Here is a 16,520-nt window from a genome sequence, read left to right on the forward strand (position 1 = left end):
ATTCATATTAACAAATTCACATTATTGTCAATAAAAAAATAGCAGTTTTTATCGTAAAAAATAAATATCTTTAATTAAAGAATTAAGAAAATTTTTGAAAAAATTGTTTTAAACATAAAAAAGTAATAATTGCAAAAAATAATTATATAAATATAAAAATTTTATAAATAAATATAAATATATATATAAACTTTTATAAAAATTTTTATTTTTAAAAATATTTAAAAAACTGCTTATTTCCTAATAAATTATATGATTCTAATAAAAAATAAAAAATTTGTCATTAAAAAATTTTTGTTTAAATTTTGTATTAAGAAAAGAAAATTTTGTATTTGACAAAATATAGCATGTAGAAATTTGCTTACAATTTAACTTATTTTTTTTATATTTATCTTTTACATATTTTTACATACTATATTTTTAATTCAATACATTGACAGAAACTTTTATTTATCACTTTTTCATTATTTTATTTAAATCTAATTATTAAAATTAATTTTTTCTTTTACACATTTACTTTTGTAAGATATTAATTTTAAAAATAACAAAAAATATATCTACATAGAATAAATAGCAAGTAACAAGAGATAAGAATTGACTATTAGCGCCTCTTCTTGAATCCCAATATCTCTAAAATAAGACAAAGTAAGAATTGAGGATCAACTTCATTTCTTATATTTTTAAAAATATTTTTAAAAATATATCTGGCACTGAAAACAATTAATTTCTATCCTATCTTTATCCTATCATCTCTATTCTTCTCTTCCTATTTGCTATCCTTTCTGCATATATTTCATTTTTTGGTATTTTCTTGAATTTTTATCTTACACCTGTCTTTTTCCCACTATTTTCTACTCTTGCTATATTTGATTTATAAAATTTATAAGATCTCAAGAAATGATTTCGATATCTGACTAATTTCTAATTTTCAAGGTAGTCAAAAATTTAAGAATGCAATTCAATATAATAAGAATATTTATGAAAAAATATATTAAAAAGTTATTTTTAAAATTATTTTTAAAATCAATTAATTTTTTTAATTTTTGATTGAATTAAATATAATTTTTATTCATCGTTCTAAATCGTAAAAAACATATCAAACATTTAATTTTTTATGTGATCGGTAAAATATGAAATACAAAATTTCATTAAATATTAGACTTATCTTATATGTCATCTTCGATATATACATATTATGTATATCGCTTGTTCTTTAATTCTCAAAACAAAATTCGGATTATAATGAATATTTCAAGCATTATCTCAGATGTTATTTTATTTACTATGAATTCATGTTGATAAATAAGGACTTCAAAAATACATTTTTGCATATAGATTTAATAAAATATAAATGAATATATTATGAAAAATTCTGTATAAGCTTTGGCAGGGCGCCGGCGCCGCTCTATAAATAGTGCGTAGTACAACGCCAACCGCCGGTTGCGGCTTGTGAACAAAGTAAAAGGAAAGCCAGCCATCGCGTGTGCACAACCGTAGTATTGTAGTTACCGTGAGACATTTCGTAGTTGTATGCTATCTATGCACAAAATTGAATTCATTTTTTCGTAATAATTAATTTGATAAGTTTATCGCGCCAAGTTTGTTGTGAATAAATTAATCATATTATATCAAAAAGATTACTATCCAAAGATTACAAATCCTTATCAAGAATTATTTAATTTGATTCTATGTAAGATATTTTCTACATTTTGAAAATGTTACAATTATATGTGTATTCATTATGCGATATGCAGCATGTTCGTTGACGCAATGGCATATATTAAGATGTGAATTTATTTGTGATTGCGTCAGCTGATCGACAACCTATCAAGTAAATTAGGTGATTATATAAATTTTAGTTTTAATCATGGTCTTGTATTGCAAAAATATTATTTAGCATTCCTCTATGGTAATACTCCCGGCTAAATTTTTCTTTAAGAGAAACTAATTATACTATCTTCGCGACGAAAGATTACTAACCATACTACCCTTTCTACCAGGCGCACAAGCAGTTTAAGGTCCATATGGGAATCTTGATGGAATTTTATATATTTTTCATTGGCTAAAATTGACTAATGCTTTACAAAAACCGATCAAATATTTAATATTTTAACGTTTACGGTTTGAAATGAACCGGGAAAAGTATCAGGTAAATTAATTAATGACCTATTCATATGTATCTATATATTAATGTTAATATGACGTTTTACAATTTATAAATTTTTAAAAACAATAAAAATAATATATATAAAAAAAATTTATTTATGAGAATTATATCGTATTTTTACATAAAGTTTTATTTCATAATTATTGTAACATTTATGCTACACATATAGTATGTATATTTAAAGATTAATTGGAAGTTCCATTTTACAAGGAATACAACGAGTATTTTTAAGCGAGGAACCAAGGATATCGAGTTACATGGCGCGTGAAACCTTGTTTCATTTTATAACCATGGAATATTTATTTTTACGCGACATTTCGCGCGTAAACATATGTACGTATGCTCTATCGGTGATTCGGTAGATCTATCGCGCTTGTTTTAAACTGTACTACTTGCGTTTCTTCGAAAGAATATATTTGCAATTATACTAATATATAATAATATATATTGTAATAATATACTTAATACACAGATTAAAGAATAATGAATATATATACTGAATAATTTAATTAAATTTTAAATAAAATAACTTATATAAAATTGAAATAGAGTCAAATAATAAGATACGATTTAGTATCATATATAATTAATATTTAATTCTTAACTTAGCTATATTGATTCATTTTAAGAAATTTACTGTAAATTTACTAGATATGTACATAGTTTGATATAAAAGAAATTGATTATTAGAATTAATTGTAATCAGATTTATTTTTCTTATTTTAATAATTTTTTACATAGCTAAGCTATATAATGCTAATTATACTATAAATAACAAAATGTTTATTTTATTGAAACAATTACTGGAATTTGTAAGGAAAATTTTAGTTAACAATAGTTAGTGAAATACTATTATAATTGCATGATTCGAAAAATATATGCATTAAATATTTTAGCTATCTAAACATAATATTCAGAGTGCAAGATTCGCTTAAAAATACAAATATACATTAATTAAACAAATTGATCCGACTAGCAACTGAGATTAGCAACATTACTAATTTTCATTGAGATTTTTATTGAATTTTTTTTAATTTTTATATAAATAATTCGAATGTATATGATAGATCGAATGTCGTTATATTTGATGTTTAGATCTGCAATTAGAATGGCTTTAGTAATGTTACCTTGTGACTTACCATGGTGGCCGGCTGTGGTAAAGCAACTAGAGCGAGCGGCAGCTGCAAGAAATTCCGAAGATCTCGTGGAAGCGATGCAAAGACTACATGACATGTGCAAGTAAGTGTATTATGATTAAAGCTACTTTAATAAACAACACGCATATTTGATTTTCAATTTGGCAACGCAAATATATATGTATATTTCGAAATGATATGATTGCTTCGTCTCGCGGAGATATTAACGAACTCGATTTTTTTGCTACATGCTGTTATAAAGATACGAGGAACAATGCATACTGAAAAGGTATATGACCAAAGTATTTCTAAATATCCATAAAAGATGTACCCAAATTTTCTTAAGTACACCGTTCTTTGTACAAAAATTACCCATATATTGAATGTTCTTTGTATAATTGTTACGTGTTTTTTATACGTTTTCTAGACAATCTTAATAATTTTGTTTTAAAATTTTATTTTTATTTTACAGCATAAGTCTTGATCCTGAAGAGGACATACAAGATCCTGAATTATTTTCTGGATTAGCAACTTTTCTTGATACCGATCTTGATTCTACTGAACAGGATCAAATTTTTGTAAATACAATACCACGAATGGTAGAAAGAGCAAAAGCTTTAAGATCCTGTAAACCTCCACAAGGTTTACACTTCAGTCTTCAACAACAAGGTAATTTAAATTAATTTCATATAAAATGATTGCTATTACAATTAGATATAAAAGGAAACAACATATTATGTATCTATGCTATAGGGGATTGCGTCGAGTACAGTTATGCTTTCATTTCATCTTTAATTGCGAACGCGTTCTTCTCCACGTATCCAAAAAGAACCGCGAAGACGCACCCAACTTTACGGGACTTCAATTTCACAAATTTTTTCAAACATCTTCATAAGTAAGGATTAAATTAAAAATATTAAATAGAAGATATTTAAATTTAAGGGTGAGAAAATTTAAAAAAGATGAAAAGAAATTATAAACTAATTTTATATTGTTTTTCAGTAATGGTCAAAAAGCTAAGCTAAGAAGCATATTCCGTTATTACGATTATCTTGATACCGAGAATGCGTTAGATGGAAAACTAATAATTTCTAGACAGGTATTGTATATGATATTACATATTAATGAAAAAAATCTCATAATGTTAAAATAAATATAACATTTTTAGGTAATGACATCGAAACAATGGTTAACTATTGAAGATTGGTTGGAAAGTAACGTTCCTTTATGCCCGTTGATGATACGCCATGAAGGTCGCCTAGACAGAATAGAACCAGAAACTAAAGTTTTGCGAGTTTGCTTTGCAAGTGCTAAATTTGGTGGCGGTGTACTCGATGGTGATGTTACGCAAGAAACTGTACATGTAAATAATTAAAGACGTGAGAAAAATAATTTTGACCTGAGTTAATCATAGTTTTCTCTAAAAAAAAAAAAGAATGGAAGACAGAAAAAAATAAACTAAAAATAAAAAATTAGAAATTCTTTTTGAAATAAAAATCAACGAACAATTAATTTAATTCTTAGATAGTAACACATCCCGAAATGCTTGTGGCAATATTGTCCGTTGAGGCTTTAGAAGATAACGAAGTTCTAATTGTTGAAGGAGTTAGACATATATCTAGAATAAATGATCCTCGTAACAGAGCCATATTTGAAGCTTTAGCGAAACCAAATATTGTTAGTATATTATATCATTCTTCTGAATTTGATATGCAGTTCAATTAATATTTTTGTTTACGAGATTTTTCTGTTATTTTTATATAGGTAACGATATGCTGTATCGATCCTGAAGATTATTCACAGTTACCTTTATCACAATTTGAAGAAGATAATATATTACGAGAAATGAATAAATCTCTACTTGGTTTCCGACAAAGACATATACCGAGTAGTCCAACTGATCCTGTAAAATCAGAATCAGATATAGATATTACAGTAGGTTCTCGAAGATTATCACCAATTGGAGAAAGTTTTAGTAGCACTCCTTCAGAAATAGAAGGTGATGATAAAGTATTGTCAATAAATAATAATTATATATATCAATAAATAATAATATTAAAGGAAGTATAACAGGAAAGTTATTAAACATAATTAATAATCATAGAACTATAATCTATATTTTTTTTTAGCAAAATCTGCATTACATGAACACAAATATGATATTTTAACAGAAATTCGTAGTAAACCAAATGGCAAATCTACAAGACCATCTAGTCCTCATAAAATATATAATGATACTAATTATACAAACAAAAGAAATCGATTTATTGTTCTTGGATCTAGTGGAGAAGTTCTACCAGTTACACGAAAATCACTTGGTCAAATGTCGGTTTATAGTAGTTGTAATAGTCAAAGTACAGATAGTTTTCATAGTGCAAAAGATACTATAGATGAAGATTTGGGTATGTATATATATAATTTTTTATTATATAAAACATGAAATTTATTATTATTTATTATAATGTATAGAAGAAGAAGAACAAAAATTAAATAAACGCTACAGTACTCAGTTAGATACCCAAGAGCGAAGAGGTACTTTCGCTCAACGTTTAAGAGAAGCTTTAAAACGGGAAAATACAGCTACTGGAGCCACATCAGTGAATACTTCATTTGGAGAGAGTAGTTATGCAGTAGGAATAAGCGTATCTGGAAGTCATGTTTGTGATCAAGACATCAAGTACGAAAATTTATTTAAACTTGATATTTACATTCACAAATTTATTTTAATTATATAAAATCATATAGAGTAAAAAGAGGAGGTTCAAGAGGTTTTGTTTTACGAGATGAAACAGTAGATGAAGATTTTTTGAAAGAATCTTTAGAAGCTGAACAAAAATGGTTAGGCAGATTTCGGCAAAATCAACCTATGTTACAAAGAAAAGATACAAGTGCTAGCAGTAGATATAGCTTTAGCACTGAATATAACTCCGGTAAGTATAAAACTGTTTTATTTTTATTTATTATTTAAACGCGATTAAATCTTATATAAAATTTTAAAAATAAGAAAACTGATTTATTATTTTATTTTAAGATTTTTGCTCGGAGCTTGAAGAAGTTTATGAACAACTGGCTAAATGGTTAGAAGATCCTATAGCAAATGATGAATCTCGCGAATTAGATGCGAGAGATAGAGCTGTAGTTCAATTTGCAGGTTCATTATTGAAAAGAGCTCTTAGTGAATCATTTGCTGGTGTTCCAGTTCAAGAAGGTGAACCACAACCTTTTATTGATTCTACTGATGTAAATCAAAGTCATAAATTAGCTTTGGCTGTAAGAAGTTTGAGTTTAGAGCTAGCCCGTCAGAAAAATAGGAGACAACAATCAGTAAGAAATAAAATGCTTTTTTTTTTCAGTTATTTAATTTTAAATTATTTGATTTTTAAACAAAACAATAATAATATACAAACAAAATGCAATAAAAAATTTTATGATGGATTGTTAATAATTTATAAATTATAAACATTGATAATTTTTAAATCATTACATTGATAAAGAATGAGAGACAAACTAAAGCCTAATATTAGATTATAATTTTTCATACATAGCCAAATCTCATCAATTCATTACACTATACAGGTACCTGTGTCTGAAGATATAGAATATTATGAAGATGCTTTAAATAATCATACTATGTCAAAAGAGATAAAGGATATTCAGCGTAAAAAACTTAGAACAATAACATTTACATCTGAAGTTTTTCAAACATTGGTTGATGATGAAACTACTGTATATTTGTCTAATCCTGTTTCTTTAACTACATCTGGATCCGTAAAAGGAAAAAATACAACAAAATCTTTTAATATCAAAAATGATAAAATTATACAACAATTAGAATCGCATATAACATTTAATGTGAGCAAATTTATGTTATATGAATATCTTAATTCTGCTTTATGTAATGCATGGTACCAATTAATTCTTTTACTATAATAACTTGCATGACAGATTATAAATATGTGATTTTTTTATGATTTAACTTAAAATAATTATAATTAATAATAGTAATATATAATTTAATTGCAATAATTTTTAATAACCAATGATTTGTCTCTCATTCTATCTGATAACATTTTATAAATATCTCTTACTCGTATATTTATAATATAATTTATAATTAATATAACTTCTTATATCTTTTACAATAACATTTTGTTTAAAATTCAATAATTTTGCGTGATTGAATTGAATATTTTAAAATGATTCATACAATTTTAAGTTTGCTAACATAATTTTTTAGATACCAAGAGATGGTAGTCCACAAACAGGTGGATTATTATCTATTGCTACAGGTAATTGGGGATGTGGATCTCGTTTAAAAGGAGATCCACAATTGAAGCTTGTTATTCAGTGGCTTGCTGCTTCTTTGGCAGGAGTGCCAAAATTAATATATTACACCACAGGAAATCCCAGTTTGTCAAAGGTAATAAATATAACATAATTGTGTGTGTGCGCGCGCGCGCGTGCGTGCGCGTGCGCGTTATTTTTTATACAATTTTAGTTTTTTAATTTTATTAATTTTATTTTTTTTTAATTTTAGTTAGATACTGTAAGTAGAGTTCTCATGGATAGACATTGGTCAGTTGGTGATTTAGCTGCGGCAACATTAAGATTTGCATTACACATTATTGAAGAAAGAACAGAAGGAAGAAATACTCTTTTTGAAGAAATAATTGGTATGGATAAACCAAGTCCTTAGCCCGATTCAATGCTGTCAGTTTTGGTAGATATACTTGCTACTATGATTGAAGACAGCCTATTAAATACTTGAAGATAATACCAAAATAGTACAACAAATAAGTGTGTGTCTTTTGCAATTTTTGAAAGTAAAATGTATTTCAGAAATCATTTGTAAGAAATCTTACAGTGAGAAAAAATTTTAATTTTTTAAGATTTATATAAATCAGAAGAAAGAAGAAGAATCAGAAAAAGAAAACATGAATTTTGTGAATTAAACATTTCATATCAATATCAAATACATTCGCACAACTTACAACGTACAAAGATAAAAATTGAAAATTTCGTATACATTTTAGAAAATATTATATTACATATTATATAAATAACATGAAATATTCTTTGCAACATAAATAACACAATTATTTAGTGAAATTACATAAAAAATTTCACTAAAATAAAATTTGTCCAAGTTCAATTATTCTAGTCATATGAAAAGTCAATTCTGTTTTATGTTTACAAATAATACATAAGATATATAACTTAATATAGTTATTTGCAATAATTAACGAGGCACAATATACTATACTATATTTTGTACAGTATAATATTTATAAGTCGTTATATATATTAAGTAAAAATATGTAATACTCAAATAGATTTTTAGATAAAAACTATAGTCGTATTTTATAGGCCGCTTTTTTATATTTGAATATAATTTATACAAAATAGATTACATAAACTATAAAAATTAAATATGTAAGAAGAAAGGAACGTGGCCTCTGAAAATATAAATATAAAATATATATACATACTATGAGATGTCTTCCATAAAAAAAACATAATAATAATCTGTATCAGCCATTTGTAAGTACATTCTCGATGTACGTTTCACTTTAAAAAATATCATATAGAATGTGTTTCAAAATTTTCTTTGTATGTATGTTATCTCTTTGTATATTTAAAAAAAATACGAAGCACATATTAAAAGATTTATATAATGAAATAGATATATAAAATTTAATTTATCCTTATAAATTGAAACCAAATATTGCAATATTTATTTTATTTTTATATTTATTTTTATGAGGTACAATATCTATTACAACATTTGATTTATTAACCAAATTTACTGCATTGAATTTCTGAAATTCCAGAAGTATTCATTATAATTTTTAGAGTAAAAAAGGTACAAGTATAAAAAAACAATGAATTTCTATTTACTCATTACAAAAAAAGGCTTCGCAAACGACGACCAACACCTTGCCTATCATACAAAATATTGAATTTATTAACAAATTGATTTATATTGTTGCAACCTTTTGTTATAATACCGAGATACGTCATCAAGCCAAAATCATTACATTGCTAAAAAATATAAATAATATATTAAATATGTAAGTAAATTGTTTTTTTGATGATATTGTAACAAATACTTACATTATAAAAATCTGCTTTGAATTTAGGATTATTTAAAACTGGTAATCTGTGTCCTAAAGAACAAGCTGCTCTTAAAACTTCGTGATTTCCTTTCAATTCTCCATTCTGTACAGCTTGTACATATTTTAGAACTAATTTTACTCTTGAATGTAACATTTTTATAGCACTATGTTGTGCAGTGAGATGTTCAGCAACTATTACAAATTACTAATGAAATGTCATTTTATTTTTATAATTATAAATTAATATAATATGAAGTTACCTAATGAACTCTCTCCTTGATCATTACTACACATTCTTGCTACATGATCTACTCCAATTCTTTCTGCTTCTTCTGTTGCTAATGTATAAGTCAATGGAACAAACAACATTGTAGCTTCTCCATTTACTAAATCAATTACTGATTCATACATAGAAACAGAAAGTTGCTAAAAAATGTAATGTGTCATTAAATATAATACATATATAAAATTAATAATAAAAGCAAATACATACATCAGTATTTTTTGGTCTTGGATCAAGTTTTAATAGCACAGGACTCTCGTTAATTTCACAAAGTTGTTTATGTACTGTAATATCTCTTTCATTAGGCATGTCACCTGTAGTATACCATCCAAGAAAATCCATTTCACTAAAAACTTGCTTAAATTGTTCTTCTTTAGTATTATAATAGTCTCTATCAATTATCACATCATCTTTAATACATGTAAACATTAATTCAAAAGAATTCATAATTTCTATGTTGCGTCCTTTCTGTTTGCCAATTAATGCTCCATATACTAAAATATTAAATTATGAAGAACATAAATAATTAAGCAAAAAATGAAAAATATGCAATATATATATACCTAATTGATCTGTTCCTTCTTGGGCACGAAGTCTAGTCCAATGTTCACTAACATTCATTATAACAAGAGGATGAAGACTAATAGAAACAGAACCAACAGTACCTGAAGATGCCATTACTTTTATAGCACTAGGAGTATTTGTTGACATAGTATTATTTTTTCCAGAAGTATCATCATCAACTTCCATTGGTGTATCCGTTGAAGCCGTTGCATTATTTTCATCAACTTCCATATTTAATTTCTATTTCTATTTGTTTATATTATTTACAATATATGTAAAATTATTAATTAATATTCTACAGAATAATTTGTAGATTATATAAATTTTATTACAATACCTAATATTTTATTTAAATAAATCTCTTTCTATATTGATAATATATCAATAAATATAATTAAATAATATTTCTTGTTTAAATAATATCAGCTGTACAATATAAAATCACTAATTCAATCATATGTTTTTTTACAATTATATTTTATTATGCATTTGACATTGTCAAATTTAGATGTGCATATATAAGTAACAGATAGTGCACAATATATTTTGAAATATACTTACGAAATATTATTTTATGATATAAATTATTTTAAATCTAGATAAAGTATAACCAATCTGGAATTAGCAATTACATTGTACATACTAGAAGTTGCACCAAAAAATGTACTAGGATGAAAATTTTTTATATATATAGGGTGATTAAAAAAAAGAATTATAAATTCTAGAGTAAATAATATTTACTAAAAAATAATAAACATAGTTCGAAAAATAAATATTTTCAAAGTTATAAACAATTTTTTATTTTCATTAAAGAGAATAATTTTTTAAGTAATTTTGAAAAATATATAATATGAAGGATTAAGCATGAGTGGAAATTCGAAGAGTTATGAACCAATCATTTTTATTATCTTGTGTATTATATTTATTGAAAATACCAGAAATGAATAAATTAACTTACTAAAGTTCGTGATAAATGTTGACTTTAGCTATTGACAGACGAAATTAAAATCGAAATGTTGCGCAAAATACGTTGATGCTTATCATAATTTTTTTATCAATTGTTTATTTTTTTAAAAATGTCTGTATTTATGATTTTTAATCTTAATAATAATTTATGTTTATTATTGCATAATTTATATTGTTTATTGACATAAATAAATAATTCCATAAAAATTTTATAATATAAAGAAAAATAGTTATTTCATATTTTGGAATTATGAATTTGACCTTAATTCCCCTAGATTTCGATCACGTGGTTTTGTTTATTTCCAATTATGTGCCATAGTGAATATAATATACATAGATATATTATCAAATATAATGGAATTTTAAAAAAAAAAATAAATTCAAAATTATTAAAATAATTAATTATTATTGATATGAAAAAAAATAAAATTATATAAATATATTAAAATATATAATTAAAATAAATTAATAATTGATTGATTATAATGATATCACAAGACACAAATTTCTATGCTAGCCAATGTAAACTAGATTATACATACTAAATGTATGTAAGTACAATTCAAGTAGTCATATTTTTCTAGATTCAATGCAAAGCATATTGAAATGTTATAATTTCGTTGTTTATTTATGTCAGTTTATTTTAAATTAATTATATTATTGAAATTGATACATCATAACAAATCTTCGATATACAATATTTCGTCGACTTAGTAAGTGATTATATTGATTAAACAATTTATCTTAAAAAGTTTTAGGTTAAGTAGAATGAATCTTTGTTAAAGGGCGCAGTTGATTACAAATGTTCAAAAATTTATAAGTTTTTTATTGAAACTTTAAAAAGATTTAAACTTAAAATATTTATTTCACTTCAAGTGCCATTCTTCATTATTTTACAATATTATATTCTTTCTTTTAATTATATTTATAATTTTGATAATACAAAACAAATCAACTGTACTCTGGCAAGAGAAAAATTAGCATATGTAATGATATTACATAAAAATTTTTAGTTTAATATTTGAGGATAAAGAAGTATTATGCAGAATTAAAGCTATTGAGTGCTTTTACATAAAATTTGATTGTATTGTTGATGTCTCAGTATAATGGAAAAATTGATAGGAATTCATCAATTAAAAGATATACTTAAAAATTTTCCAAGAAATATAAAGTTTTGTTTTGCATATGGATCTGCAGCATTTAAACAATTAAACAATGAATCTAACAATATGGTGGATCTTATATTTGTTGTTCGTAATGTAAACCAATGGCATGCTGAAAATTTAAAACTTAATCCTAAACATTATGCTCAACCATTAAGATTTCTTGGACATAAAGCAATTACTAATGTACAAGAAAAATGGGGTGCTAAAGTATATTATAATACATTAGTTAAAATGAAAGAAGGATATACTATCAAATATGGTGTTGTTTCTGAAGTGTCATTAGTAGAAGATTTATTAGATTGGACTGATATATATTTAGCCGGAAGATTACATAAACCAGTTAAAATACTTATGGAACCAAATGAATATTCTCAATTAACTACTGCTTTAGTGCAAAATTTACATTCAGCTGTACATGCAGCTTTATTATTACTTCCACAGCATTTTACAGAAATTGATTTTTATAAAACTATCACTGGCTTATCTTATAATGGTGATTTTCGAATGACTTTTGGTGAAAATAAAGAAAAAATTAATAATATTGTTCTGCCTCAGTTGACATACTTTAAACAATTATATAGTCCAATTTTACAACATTTTGAAAATTATGTTGATATTCCAAAATCTGACAAAATGGCTGTCATATGCCATCAAGATATAAGTCCTGCAACAAAAATACATCATTTAAATCAATTACCAAGAATACCACAAGTTAATCTTGTTAGAGCATGGTCTCAAGGTCCAAGATCAAAAGATACTGAAGATTGTTTACGTGCAATAGCTTATGATCCTGATTGTGGAGAAATATTGGAAGAATGTTTAAAAGAAATTATATGGAGATCTAGTATTTCTCAAAGTCTAAAAGGAATTGCAACTGCTGGATTTGTGAAATCTATTCAATACAGTACAACAAAAATAATGAAGATGTTACAAACAAGCCCACAGATAACTTCCCTTCCAAAACTAGAATCAAGTCAAAGTAAAGTTGAAAGAATAATGGAAAGTGTGAAGAACGAAACTCAATCAAAGGAAACAGATAAACGCGTAGAATAGTAATTATCATACTCATACTTTAATTCTGTCATATGTACTATGTTTTATACAAATGTGTTTTAAATAAAGTTGTTATTTAGTTAAATTATAATTATTTATTCTAGGTATTATTTACCTTAATTTTTAAAAATATTTTTATGAAATATTGTCCCATTCTGTTAAATAAAATAATTAGAATGCATACTTTATATATGGTATGTGTGTGTGTGTGTGTGTGTGTGTGTGTGTGTGTGTGTGTGTGTGCGCGCGCGCGCGCGTGTATATACATATGCGCTTGCTTATGTGTGTGCGTGTATATGTTATATTATTTTTATAGACATATAAGGAATTAAATTTATGCTTTCAGTAATTAACTATGACCACAATGGATTCTGATTCTGAGAGTCAAGACAGTGATGATGGACGGCGATTTCGTTTTGAAGCCACTCGTAAAGATAATGTACAAATGGATACAAAGATGAGAAAATTATCGACTTTAAAATCACAACAAGAATCTTGTTATAGTAATACAGAGCATAAAAATAAAAAAGATAAATTTAAACATAACTATAATAAAGAAGAACATAAACATTCAAAAGAATTGAATAATGATAATAGAGATTCTAAATATTCTACTAAATATTTAAAAAATGAGACAAAAAATTCAAGACGTGAAAATAATAAAGATTATAAAAATTTAAAAGATATTAGTTTAGATACTAAAAATATTCCATTATCTTCGAAACACAAAACAAAAGAGACAAAGAAACACAAAAGTCAAGATCGAAATCTAAATAATAAATCTCAAGAACGATGTCATAGCAAAAATGAAAATGATAGATCACAAAATGGCAAACATAAAAATAAATGTCATGAAAAATATAATAAACATCATACTTGTGATAGAAATCGTGATAAAAGTAATCAGACATGTAAAATGAGATTCGAAGATAGTAAGTTTCGAGAAGAATTTGAAAAATATAATATTCATAAAAAAATATCAGTGAAAGAAGATGAAAAAAAATTTTTATCCAAAAATATAAAACAAGATTATTGCAATAATGAATCATTAACAAAAAGAGAAATACAAAAAGTGGAAAGTCAAGAATATAATGAATTAAATTTATCTGAATTTAACATTCTATCAAAGAAAGGTGAAAATATAACTCATATTTCAAATGTAAAAAATAAAAATTCATTATTACAATTACATGATAAGAATTCAAAGAAAAGATATTTTAATAATGAACATAATGATTCATCAAAAAAAGATATGATAGAAATTGAAGCTATGGAGAAATTACCAAAGGTAAATGCAAGGAAGAATGATTTATTTTATGGTTCCAGTAATAATAATTCTGGTACCATTTCAGATATCTCATTAAATCCTACATCACCTATATTGATGGAATCGAGGAAAAATATAATTGATTTAAATAATAGGGAAGTAATATGTACTTCACTGGAAGAAAATAACATATACATCACTGAACCAACTTCCTTGCATCTCAATAATTGCAATTCTGTAAAAGTAATAGATATTAATGAGAAAATTACAACATACGGGCCGGCTTTACCGCCGCAATTAAAAACTGATCCTTCCAATAATATGGAATCAAATAAAGATTTTATAGGACCTTGTTTACCAAAAAATAATGCACGAAATATAAATGAAAAAATAGAAAAAGATACAGTAAATAATATCAGTCGAGATAATATAATACAAGATGATGTTTCATATTTGGATATTTTCGGTCCAGCATTACCACCACATTTGCTAAAGCAGAAATATAATGATGATATGAATACAAAAATAATAGGTCCTATTCTTCCAAATACTGCAATGTTATTTCATAATTATGAAATAAATCAAATAGAATCTGAAGATGAAGATGGTATAGGCCCATTGCCTGCTAATCATCCAGCATTAGAAAATAATTTTGTATATAAACAATTAGAACAAAGAGCTCAACAAATTAAAAATGAACAGAAAGATGAGGTAAAATAAATTATCTTAATGTTAATATTCACTATAATAAAAATATTTAAAGATTGAAATATTTTAGGATTATGGTATATTAAATCAACGGGAAGAATGGATGACTGAGTTACCACCAAGTCAAATCAATAATTTAGGATTAACATCACGAAAATTTCGAATGAGAGCAGGTCCAGATATGTCTGATAGATCATGTTGGACAGATACTCCTGCAAAAAAAACTGAAAAACGAAAACGAGTAAATACATTACCATTATGTAAATTACTAAAGGAATTGCTAAATATAAATTAATGTTATATTTTATATTATAATGTTAAATATTTATTTTTATTTTAGGAAGAAGAAAAATTATATAATGACAGGACATTAATTACAAACTTATCTATTGAAAATGATGAAATTGATTATCAAAGAAATAGAAAATGTGAAAAATCACTTTTAGAAATACATCAAGATAAACTCCGAAAGAAAAAATTGGTATTTATTTATTTAATAAAATTTTATTTATTTTTTTTTTTTTTACATATTTTTTGTATATAATATTTTAATAACAATTTTAGAAAGAAGAAAAAAAAACTGGGCAAACAATTAGAAGACCATTTGACAGAGATATTGACTTACGAATTAATCGATTTAATCAGAATAAAAAAAATGCTATTATTAATAAAGCACAAAATCTAAATGAAAGATTTTCCCTTGGAAAATTATGATGGGATCAAAGTAAATATATTTCTTTCTTTTTTGCTTATTTAATTATTAAAACATTATAGAAAGTAAATGAATTTGATGCGATGTAAATTTAATATTTCTTTCAATGTAAACGATTTTGCCAATGAGTGTCTTCAATATATATTTTTATTTAATATATTTTGATATATAATCTGAATTCTTGTTTTTTTTTTTTTTTAATTAATTTTTGTTCATATTATTCAATATTTTATCATTCTTATATTTAATTGTAATTTATAAATAATATTAATGTTGAAGATATTAAATCAAAATTAATATTAATTAATATAAATATTAGTTTATAAAATATAATCTTTTTGAAGTCACTCAGGTAAAATATGTAATATATCATGATATATAT

The 16,520-nt window shown here is 24.8% G+C and overlaps 4 protein-coding genes across 14 annotated transcripts; 3 read left to right on the top strand and 1 right to left on the bottom strand.

Annotated features, from left to right (window-relative positions):
• Positions 1–1,487: 1,487 nt before the first annotated feature.
• LOC122712071 lies at positions 1,488–8,446 on the top strand. Of its 9 annotated transcripts, none has more exons than XM_043931395.1 (17): positions 1,488–1,909; positions 2,001–2,149; positions 2,378–2,500; positions 3,263–3,406; positions 3,776–3,972; positions 4,057–4,198; positions 4,306–4,402; positions 4,472–4,666; positions 4,828–4,980; positions 5,068–5,302; positions 5,433–5,705; positions 5,773–5,980; positions 6,049–6,233; positions 6,335–6,627; positions 6,880–7,155; positions 7,541–7,723; positions 7,841–8,444. In XM_043931395.1, the coding sequence occupies exons 4-17, from the start codon at positions 3,276–3,278 to the stop codon at positions 7,997–7,999; spliced, it is 2,727 nt and encodes a 908-aa protein (XP_043787330.1). In that variant the 5' UTR covers positions 1,488–1,909; positions 2,001–2,149; positions 2,378–2,500; positions 3,263–3,275; the 3' UTR covers positions 8,000–8,444. The 9 variants fall into 9 exon arrangements, with proteins under 9 accessions (XP_043787330.1, XP_043787329.1, XP_043787328.1 ...); XM_043931394.1 differs by having other exon boundaries at positions 1,488–1,840; positions 2,352–2,500; XM_043931393.1 differs by having other exon boundaries at positions 1,488–1,840.
• Positions 8,447–8,986: 540 nt separating this feature from the next.
• Positions 8,987–11,263, bottom strand: LOC122712077 (COP9 signalosome complex subunit 6). 3 transcript variants are annotated; one of them, XM_043931410.1, is made up of 7 exons: positions 10,604–10,792; positions 10,266–10,512; positions 9,913–10,196; positions 9,680–9,845; positions 9,418–9,611; positions 9,202–9,345; positions 8,987–9,122 (listed from the first exon to the last, which is right to left on the bottom strand). In XM_043931410.1, exons 2-6 carry the CDS (start codon positions 10,495–10,497, stop codon positions 9,205–9,207), a joined length of 1,017 nt encoding a protein of 338 aa, XP_043787345.1. In that variant the 5' UTR covers positions 10,498–10,512; positions 10,604–10,792; the 3' UTR covers positions 8,987–9,122; positions 9,202–9,204. The 3 variants fall into 3 exon arrangements, with proteins under 3 accessions (XP_043787345.1, XP_043787344.1, XP_043787343.1); XM_043931409.1 differs by lacking the exon at positions 10,604–10,792 and adding an exon at positions 11,225–11,263 and having other exon boundaries at positions 9,067–9,345; XM_043931408.1 differs by lacking the exon at positions 10,604–10,792 and adding an exon at positions 10,828–10,930 and having other exon boundaries at positions 9,067–9,345.
• A 535-nt stretch (positions 11,264–11,798) lies between these two features.
• On the top strand, positions 11,799–13,536 carry LOC122712075 (phosphatidate cytidylyltransferase, mitochondrial). Its single transcript, XM_043931407.1, has 2 exons — positions 11,799–11,945; positions 12,246–13,536. The coding sequence occupies exon 2, from the start codon at positions 12,339–12,341 to the stop codon at positions 13,449–13,451; it is 1,113 nt and encodes a 370-aa protein (XP_043787342.1). The 5' UTR covers positions 11,799–11,945; positions 12,246–12,338; the 3' UTR covers positions 13,452–13,536.
• Positions 13,349–16,306, top strand: LOC122712073 (putative uncharacterized protein DDB_G0282499). Its single transcript, XM_043931401.1, has 5 exons — positions 13,349–13,450; positions 13,798–15,429; positions 15,497–15,667; positions 15,767–15,907; positions 15,991–16,306. The coding sequence occupies exons 2-5, from the start codon at positions 13,807–13,809 to the stop codon at positions 16,138–16,140; spliced, it is 2,085 nt and encodes a 694-aa protein (XP_043787336.1). The 5' UTR covers positions 13,349–13,450; positions 13,798–13,806; the 3' UTR covers positions 16,141–16,306.
• Positions 16,307–16,520: the final 214 nt, after the last annotated feature.

The sequence above is a fragment of the Apis laboriosa genome, unplaced genomic scaffold (assembly GCF_014066325.1).
Source record: "Apis laboriosa isolate Shangri-la unplaced genomic scaffold, ASM1406632v1 scaffold18_cov149, whole genome shotgun sequence".
In the NCBI taxonomy this organism is placed as follows: Eukaryota; Metazoa; Arthropoda; class Insecta; order Hymenoptera; family Apidae; genus Apis; species Apis laboriosa.